General features: G+C 38.9%; 1 protein-coding gene across 1 annotated transcript; it reads right to left on the reverse strand.

Moving 5' to 3' along the window:
• Positions 1-769: 769 nt before the first annotated feature.
• LOC119083665 (esterase B1-like) lies at positions 770-9,539 on the reverse strand. The gene is made up of 10 exons (XM_037193450.1): positions 9,302-9,539; positions 5,719-5,863; positions 5,358-5,660; positions 4,976-5,260; positions 1,923-2,023; positions 1,748-1,861; positions 1,500-1,675; positions 1,256-1,354; positions 1,063-1,185; positions 770-992 (listed from the first exon to the last, which is right to left on the reverse strand). Exons 1-10 carry the CDS (start codon positions 9,491-9,493, stop codon positions 833-835), a joined length of 1,698 nt encoding a protein of 565 aa, XP_037049345.1. The 5' UTR covers positions 9,494-9,539; the 3' UTR covers positions 770-832.
• Positions 9,540-10,621: the final 1,082 nt, after the last annotated feature.

Raw genomic sequence — 10,621 nt, forward strand, 5'->3', positions numbered from 1 at the left:
CCGAAGGGTGTCGGCTACGTTCCGTGGTACATTGAAGCTGCAGAGAAGGCGGACTCTCCGAACATTCACTATATTTCTAGTCATAACTCTAGTGGATCAACTAGTACCAAGCGGTGCGTATACTCCACCTGTAGGTCTTTTCAAGGCCGACAATCGTACAACATTACAACAATTTAAAATAATTTTTTCTTGAGTTATTGCCGAAAAACTGTTTTCGGTACCCTTTTCGGTACTTTCCATCTAAGTGAGGTGTTCAAAGATTGGTTCCTAACTTTTGGGATGACAGATGATTCCTCTGGCACTTCCTAACTTCCATTGGATTTTTTGATGGATTTGGGTTACTTTCCATATAAGTGAGGTGTTCCAAGATCGGTTTCTAGATTTTAAGATTCAGACTGATTTCTCAAGATTTTTAAAATTTCCATAAGGTTTTTTGTTGTTGTCAAAATGACATTCGTGACATACTTACAAAAGTGGTGATATCAGTCAAAAATCTCTTAAAGGGTAAATGTGACGCAAGTCCTTTATCTTACTTTTAAAAAAATGATATCGCTGAAGGTGGCGCTGACATTGTACGCCGTGCGCAAAAGTTTCATCAACAAAAAATTTGAGTCAAAAAATTTGTGAAAGAAAATTTTACAAAAAGAAATTTGTGTCACAAGTGGCAGATGTTGAGGAACCTATTGTTAGGAAAATGGTTAAAAAATGTACTGAACGAATTCAAAAGATTCTTTCTTTTGGCACCAAAAGCAACAAACAAAAATCGATGAAACGCAATTTCTATTTATTGATGGAAGCGAATCGTAAAAAAACCATTCCGTTAGGATCATACTCAGAACGGATTGACAATCCACGGTTTCACGCTTTCATGGATTGATTCCCAGAATTTCATAATGTCCTTCCTAAGACCGAGCATTGGTTTCGGACCATCATTTGTGATTGCAACGCAAATGTTTTCCCATCCAGTAAATCTTCCCAAGTACGTCGGGCGACTGAAAAATACATTTTTGATTTCGTTTTCACTCGCACCGTCAGAACAATCTGAACTGCAATAAAACGTACCCAGTTTTCGCATAATCGGTAAACACTTTCGGCGAAAATTCGAGAGCCGCTATCGTTTTCCGATTGATCGGATCGTTTGGATTTGTCAGGACGGTGGCGAATTGTTCGGCAAACAATTTCGAACTGATCGTTGAACAAACACATTTAGAAAAGTATTTTGTCGAAAATGAGAAATCTCTGTGGCTCAACTTACTAGAACATATACAGCAAGTCTTCCATGTGTGACATTCCGTTCAAATAAGTTATGTTCCTCGTGATTTTGATTGCATTCAAGTTCAGGTCCAGTTCGTATCTGAAATTTTAGTTTTTATCTTTCGAGGTGACTGACTGTATAGGCGCACTGCTCATATGGACTGATAGCCCAAAAATTACTCAAATTCCAAGCGATTTGAGTCATCCGAAAAATGTTGCAAAGACTAAACAGTGCAGTCACTTACTCATAACAATTTGTTTTCGCTCGGGCTGAATGGAATTTCAATGCCTCATACACGGGATAGGCAAAATTCATGTCCGTTGTCATTTGCAAGTAAATTTCTAAAATCTCTTGAGTTGGCTCCAGTTTCCGATCGCCGAAATAAAATTTGTAAACTTTCTCCGCTGCCATTCGGTACATCTAAAAGCGCAAACGAAATTCGCATGAAAGGCGAGCAGAATTCGCAACCGAAAAAGGTCCACAAACACTTACAGGTGACTCTGGAGCTAAGGTCAATCCGTTAAAAGGCAGTCCAATGTTGGAATAGTTTCGCAATGGTTCGAGCCAGTAGAACGGATTACTGGGATTGAAGAGTATAATGGTTTCCTGGAGATAATTGGCTTTTATATCAATCGATCATATGAATCGACTCGAGTTTACAACTCACTGCGCTTGTAATACCAAACATTGCCGGAACATTTACATTAGTCGTTTTATAAATCTCTTGTGGCCGTTGCGTTAAGAATGGGTTTTCGGCCTTTTTCACATCTGCACATGAAAATAAACAGAGAATTAAATCATTGACCCCAACGCTCGTGCACTCAGTTACAACAATTTGTCGGAAATCAGATCCCCCAAAAAACCCAGAAGGGTAAATGTGACGCAAGTCCTTTATCTTACTTACAAATGATATCGCTGATGGTGACGCATTCTGCGCCTGTACGTAAACTTTTTATCAACCGAAAAGTGACCCAAAAAGTTTCAGAAAGAAAATTTGACAAAAAAAAATTGCGTCACAAAGTGGCAGATGATTCGGCCTTCTTCCGTTTAAATTCCATTATTTCACGACGGATTTTGTCCTATTTTCATGGTTACCTCAACATCTGCCACTTTGTGACGCAATTTTTTTTTTTTGTCAAATTTTCTTTCTGAAACTTTTTGGGTCACTTTTCGGTTGATAAAAAGTTTACGTACAGGCGCAGAATGCGTCACCATCAGCGATATCAGTTATTTTGTAAGTAAGATAAAGGACTTGCGTCACATTTACCCTTCTGGGTTTTTTGGGGGATATCAGTTCTTTTGGAAGTTTAGGGGTAAGGGTCACTAGTTTTGTAAGCATCTCACGTCGACTGCAGCTCAAATCCATCGAAAATACGATGGAAGTTAGGAAGTGCCGGAGAAATCATATGTCATCCCAAAATTTAGGAACCAACCTTGGAACACCTCACTTATGTCGAAAATAACCCAAATCCATCAAAAAATCCGATGGAAGGTAGGAAGTGCCAGATGAATCATCTGTCATCCCAAAATATAGTAACCAACCTTGGAACACCTCTTTTATGTCGAAAATAACCCGAATCCATCAAAAAATCCGATGGAAGTTAGGAAGTGCCAGAGGAATCATCATCTGTCATCCCAAAATTTAGAAACCAACCTTGGAACACCTCACTTATGTCGAAAATAACCCGAATCCATCAAAAAATCCGATGGAAGTTAGGAAGTGCTAGAGGAATCATCTGTCATCCCAAAATTTAGGAACCAACCTTGGAACACCTCACTTATGTCGAAAATAACCTAAAACCATCAAAAAATCCTATGGAAGTTAGGAAGTGCCAGAGGAATCATCTGTCATCCCAAAATTTAGGAACCAACCTTGGAACACCTCACTTATGTCGAAAATAACCCAAATCCATCAAAAAATCCGATGGAAGTTAGGAAGTGCCAGAGGAATCATCATCTGTCATCCCAAAATTTAGAAACCAACCTTGGAACACCTCACTTATGTCGAAAATAACCCGAATCCATCAAAAAATCCGATGGAAGTTAGGAAGTGCTAGAGGAATCATCTGTCATCCCAAAATTTAGGAACCAACCTTGGAACACCTCACTTATGTCGAAAATAACCTGAATCCATCAAAAAATCCGATGGAAGTTAGGAAGTGCTAGAGGAATCATCTGTCATCCCAAAATTTAGGAACCAACCTTGGAACACCTCACTTATGTCGAAAATAACCTGAATCCATCAAAAAATCCGATGGAAGTTAGGAAGTGCTAGAGGAATCATCTGTCATCCCAAAATTTAGGAACCAACCTTGGAACACCTCACTTATGTCGAAAATAACCCAAATCCATCAAAAAATCCGATGGAAGGTAGGAAGTGCCAGATGAATCATCTGTCATCCCAAAATATAGTAACCAACCTTGGAACACCTCTTTTATGTCGAAAATAACCCGAATCCATCAAAAAATCCGATGGAAGTTAGAAAGTGCCAGAGGAATCATCATCTGTCATCCCAAAATTTAGAAACCAACCTTGGAACACCTCACTTATGTCGAAAATAACCCGAATCCATCAAAAAATCCGATGGAAGTTAGGAAGTGCTAGAGGAATCATCTGTCATCCCAAAATTTAGGAACCAACCTTGGAACACCTCACTTATGTCGAAAATAACCTAAAACCATCAAAAAATCCTATGGAAGTTAGGAAGTGCCAGAGGAATCATCTGTCATCCCAAAATTTAGGAACCAACCTTGGAACACCTCACTTATGTCGAAAATAACCCGAATCCATCAAAAAGTCCGATGGAAGTTAGGAAGTGCTAGAGGAATCATCTGTCATCCCAAAATTTAGGAACCAACCTTGGAACACCTCACTTATGTCGAAAATAACCTGAATCCATCAAAAAATCCGATGGAAGTTAGGAAGTGCCAGAGGAATCATCTGTCATCCCAAAATTTAGGAACCAACCTTGGAACACCTCACTTATGTCGAAAATAACCCAAATCCATCAAAAAATCCGATGGAAGGTAGGAAGTGCCAGAGGAATCATCTGTCATCCCAAAATTTGGGAACCGACCTGGTGTAAGTTAATATTTAATAATCCACACAATTTCCAACAAGAAACACATCCAAAAACAACACACACCGTTCACCACATTACCATCCATATCATGCACTAAAATATACAAAACACACACACACATACAAATTGGTATTTATATGACATTTGTATATGGAGACTTTGAGGAGCTCCAGCTCCCAAGATATGAGCTTTTTCCAACTTTTGAAAATTCCATTCTTATTTTTGGGCCATTATTAGCCTATAACCAAAATTTCAGGAAAATCTATAGAAACGTTTAGGAGTTCCTGGATCCCGGAATCCTGGAACTAACTAACTAACGTAGGCGATTTCAGTTATCTGAAAAAACGAAATTTTGCTTATTTTCATACAAACATCAATATTTCGAAGTTCAATATCTCGGCCAATTTTGAAGCTGCAGTAACGTGTGATAGCTCGTTGAACTCGTATGGATTCCAAGATTCCAGATATCCTAGTTTGGGGGTCGTTGGAGTTAAGGGGGAGAAGTCAAAAAGTTGCTGTAAATATGCTCCGCCGACCCCAAAAATTTTTTTTTAAAACATTTTTGGTAGTGGACTTGCGTCACGCCCGCTAACTAACGTGCGGGCATGATGCTGTCTACCAGTGAACTGTGACTAACCTTCAATTACTGTCGAAAAGGGCATCTCAACCAAGCTCAATGGAGACACAGAGATAGATGGCGACTTTTCCAAAATTAATTCGATTGGCGCTTCCAACATGAATTGCAATACATCGTGTCCGGTGGCTCCAGCGTCCAATGCAAATATCTGCTTAAATAGATCCACATGACTGTTCGGTGCATAGTGCCCCCAGTTTGTAAATGTTGTACCGCTCATTGGGATTGCACGTTTTATGAATTGCCTTGACGTATCTGAGAGCGTGTGCAAATGTGTTGAAAGGCCACCTGTTGGCAATGGATATTGAAGAAGAGTTTAGCGATGACGAACAACGAAAGCGTAAAACAGGTCTTAGCCATTCTAGCTCATCCTCATAAGTCTTACCGGCACTTTCACCAAAGACTGTGATTTCATTCGGATCGCCACCGAAGTGTTTGATGTTCCTGTGGGTCCATGCCAAAGCCAGCTGTTGATCTTTGAATCCCATATTGCCGGTGTATCCTTTTATGTCAAAATTAGCAAAACCCCACGGTCCCAACCGATAGTTAATCGTAACCAGAACCACATCGTCTTCGACAATAAAATCCGGTCCATACCATGTATCCGTGCCATCGCCTTCGGTGAAGGCACCGCCGTGGATGAAGAACATAACAGCCCTCTTAGAGTTGCTCTTGTTGCATGACGTTACTGTTGGAAATAGGCAGGTGATCAGAATAGTTCACTTTGCCAGTGACAAATAGCCTACCCGGCGTGAACACATTCAGGAAGAGGCAGTCTTCGCTCTGCTTGTTCATGGACGGAAATAATTTCGATTGATAGATGACCATGCAAGAATTTCCATATTCGCTGGCTTCAAGGATTCCTTTCCATGGTGTTATCGGAAGGGGAACCTGACGAAGCAGACATTTCTTTTATAGACTGGTCTGGTCACGCCACGTAATTTACATAACAAACCAAACCAAATTCAAATCAGAACAAAAGGAAAAATTCTATTGGAATTTACGGGGCAGTGGTGCAGGTGCGGTGCCTTTTTTTAAAATAGTAGATGACACGAGTTCCTTGGGAAATGGGTCAGCCGAACTTGTTTTTCTTGCTATTGTTGCGACATTGGAATGATTGCTAGAGTTTTTAGAACAACTGAAAAAGACATTCTGATGGCACAGAGGAATGGGTTGGCTGAGTGGCAGCGTACAGGCCTTCCACCAAGTAATCCAGGTGAAGACAAAGTTCTGTATGGAATTTCTTTTTTCAATGTATAGCATGAAAGTAACGTTCCTAAGCCCACAAGGAACCGTACACATAGGAATGGCATGAATAACGCACCATTCACAATGAATTCTATGTACAAAATATCTGGGTCTAACTTTATGCTCAGATAATATAATTAGCACTAGAAGAAATCACAAAAAATCCTGAGTAAAATTACTTCACGGTGGTTCCTTCACAGTCAATAAATTTCACAAAAAAATCGAGTTTAGCGAAAGTGGGTGGCGATGATGCTGATTCTCCGGAACAGCTCAGGGGATTTTGCTAAAACTTGTTTACTTGAATAGCATTTCCCTCCCCCAACTCACTTATGAAAAAACCCGGGATGTTAACTAACACTTTTCTTTAAAGTTCGTTCAGCCCCACCGTGACCTGCGTCACATTTACCATTTAAGGGATTTTTGACTGATATCACCCCTTTTGTAAGTGTGTCATTTCGACAACATCAAAAAGCTTATAAAAATTAAAAAAATTCTAGAGAAATCAGTCTGAATCTATCAGAAAATCCGATGGAAGTTAGGAAGTGCCAGAGGAATCATCCGTCATCCCAAAATTTAGGAACTAACCTTTGAACATCGCACTCATGTCGAAAATAACCCAAATCCATCAAAAAGCCGATAGAAGTTAGGAAGTGCCAGAGGAATCATCTGTCATCCCAAAATTTAGGAACCAACCTTGAAACACTTCACTAATGTCGAAAATAACCCAAATCCATCAAAAAATCCGATGGAAGTTAGGAAGTTCCAGAGGAATCATCTGTCATCCCAAAATTTAAGGACTAACCTAATAGAAGTTTATACTTAATATTCTTCCAACAAGAAACATATCCCAAAACAACACACACCTTTCACCCATTACCATCCATATCATGCACCAAAATATGCATACAACACACACACCCACACACACACACACACACATACAAATTAGCTTTTATATGGCATTTGTATGGATACTTTAAAGAGCTCCAGCTCCCAAGATATGGTTTTTTCCAACTTTTGAAAATTCCACTCTTATTTTTGGGCCATTATTAGCCTATAACCAAAATTTCAGGAAAATCTATATAAAAGTTTAGGAGTTGCTGGATCCACTAGAATCAACTAACGTAGGCGATTTGCATTATCTGAAAATTCGAGATTTTGCTTATGGCATCTATTTTTTTGTCAGCAAATTTATTCTTTTTTTCTGCAAATTTAGTGTTTTGTATCAGCAAAATTAGTCTTATTTTCAGCAAACTTATTAGTACTCGAACAGCATCTTTATTGCTTTCTGAGCAGCAATATTACTGACTTTAAGCAGCAAAAATAATTCTTTTGCAGCAAATCCCTGGCAGCAAATTTATTACTTTGTAGTCAGCAAATTTATTGTTTTGTAATATGCACTTTTAATGCCTTCGAACAGCAAAATTAATACCTCGAAGTTATTGCTTTTTGTCAGCAAATATATTAGTGTTTCAATTGCAAATTTATTTTTTTGTAAGTAGGAAAATTACTATCTTCAATCAGCATATGTCCCGCAGTAGGACATATAAAATTATATCACTAACACCACTAACACGAAAACGTCAACTCAACAAGCGACGAAAAGTAGAACTTTCCGTTGCCTTTATTGCGAATACCGTTGTACACAACTCGGTGATAGATCTTTTAGGCACACGATGTGTATTGTCACGCTCGACCTGCGGTATCGAGTGACAATCTACACACCTAGTGCCTAAAAAAGCATTTATCCCTCGATTTGAATGGGGCTTCGTAATTTCGCTATGCGTAATTTCTAGGATGCACACCTTTCATAATAATTTCACTTTAACTAAGTTTACGGATCGCTCGGCGTGTTAAAACGCTCTTTATGGGCAATGAATTACACAGACTAATTATTAGACGATGCGAGAGAAAAAAAATTAACTCCTAAGTTACCGACACCGTTCCGGCGCCCGGCTCGCATTGCGGCCCTCCGCTTCGCTCCGGGGCAATGGGCCGGATCGCTCGGCGTGTTAAAACGCTTTTTAAGTGCAATGAAAATTGGTATCCATTTCGTAAAAAGAAATGAATTGTCCGTGTAGTGTCAATCACTATTTACGTTGACGTAAGACGTGAAATAGTAATTTCTGCAGCTAGTTGCGAAAAGTGGTAGTTTGTGTCACTAGATGTAATGTTATCAAACGTGCGAAGCGAGCGAAGCATGTGACAAAAACTACCACTTTCACAACGTGTTGCATACAACGTTTTCTGCAACCAGCTGCGAAAAATGAACTTTTGAAAATTGTTACACTGCGATTATATATCTCAATAGCCGAATGGTTAGAGGTGTTGCTCGATAAGCATTGGGTTTTGGTGTCCATTTCACCACTAGTGACGAAAAGCATATATGAAAATCCATTTCACCAAAAATAGATAAAAAATAGCTAAAATAAACAATTAATTTTGCTGATGACGAATAAATAAATTTGTTGACAAAAGTATTAACTTTGCTGATAGAAATAAATAAATTTGCTACTAAAAAATAGCTAAAAAAATATTTAATTTTGCAGATTGCAAAAAAATAAATGTGCTGACAAAATAAGATTAAATTTGCTGCTTCAAAAAAATAAATTTGCAGACGAAGAATTAAATTTGGTCACAATAGCAATAAATTTGCTGAAGTAAAAGAATAAATTTGCTGATAAAAAAAATAATTTTGCTGCAAAAAAAGAATAATTTTGCTGACAAAAAAAGATTTCCCTTTTGCTTATTTTCATACAAACATCAATATTTCAAAGTTCAATATCTCGGCCAATTTTGAAGCTGCAGCAATGTGTGATAGCTCGTTGAACTCGTATGGATTTCTAGATTCCGGACATCCTAGTTTAGGGGCCATTGGAGCCAAAGGGGAAAAGTCAAAAATTTGCCCAAAAAATTTTGTACAATTTTCTTGGCAGTGGACTTGCGTCACGCCCTCTTACTAACGTGCGGGCATGATTTTCAGATGGAACAGGCAAAAAAATATTTTAAAAGTTTCGTGTAAGACATTTCTTTTGCGACTTTCGGTCAAAGACACAACGACAAGATTGAATGGCACAATACCTTGAATCTCAAATCGCCAATGGGCGGTTCAGCATAGGGAATTCCCTTGAACGCAATGTACTCCTTCTTATTTGCCAATGTTCTCAGCGCCACACCGCGCACTTGACCGCTATTCGTTTTTACAGTTAAATTGTCACAGAGAGTCAAAAGAAATAAATTCCCGAACAAAAATAGCCAAACGGTTGACAACATTCTACCACCGACCGATTCGATTCACAAACTGCCACTTGTCGCTATCAATATGCTACTTATAGTTTAAAGAACTGTCCAAGGACAAATGTTAGATTCGTGCGATACGAAATAATGGTAAGAGTCTCATGGGTTCATGTTATTAAACAGGGGCGAGCCGAATTCAAAACATTTTATTTATTTTATCTAGAGTTAACATAAATCACCCATCTATGAACAAAACGATTGCGAATAGGTAAGGTGCATTACAACATGAAAAAACTTATGTCCCTCGTCTTCAGCTCTGGATACATACTTCCCCCTCGTGATTAAGCAAATTTTCCCGCAGGTATGTAACATACTATTACATAAAGGGCGAGAAAAAGATGAAAATTAGAGTTTTCGGGTGAATTGTGTTGATCCGAGGCGAATCCGAGGTCAATAAACACACGAAAACGAGAATTTTCATCTTTTTTATCCCGAGTTATGTGATGGATCTTACATTCTGAGGGCGTCGAAAGAAGTGCTTGAAACATGAAAAGTACGGTTTTCGACGCATGTAGCATGTGAAGGTTATTAATGTCGCGCACGGATGAAAGTTTAATTTTCGTCATGCAAACTTCAAAGTGAGTGATTTCGTGCGAGTCTATTTAGTAAATTTTACATACACCTACAGCTTGTTGCCTTTTTTTAACACATATTTGACAAACATTTGTTAATTCGTCTTCTAGAAGGCAAAGTCGCATAATGACGTATTTGAGCTTGGCCGCATTGAAACAACAGAAAATGGTGCGCTGGGGGTGTACTCACTTACTATAATAATAATAGCGTATGGTTATAGTTCTGCCGGGAGGACACATTTCAAGTGACAGATTCGGCTACCATTTGCTGCTATATAGCTAGTGAAGGTACTTTTTACATGGTATTGTAATGACCTAACAATGGAGACATGCTTAACATGAATTCCGAACCACGCCTTCTCAAGGCTTAGCAGTGCTAAGCTCACTAAAGCGCAGTAGGAGTAGAATACCGTCGGCTCCCATCAATGGCTTGACCGGTAAGCCGTGTGACAGCTCTACACACACAACCATACCAGATATTTATGAATCGATTCAACCTGCTGTGTATTTGTGTACACGTCTGACAAGCGAT

The sequence above is a fragment of the Bradysia coprophila genome, unplaced genomic scaffold (assembly GCF_014529535.1).
Source record: "Bradysia coprophila strain Holo2 unplaced genomic scaffold, BU_Bcop_v1 contig_70, whole genome shotgun sequence".
In the NCBI taxonomy this organism is placed as follows: Eukaryota; Metazoa; Arthropoda; class Insecta; order Diptera; family Sciaridae; genus Bradysia; species Bradysia coprophila.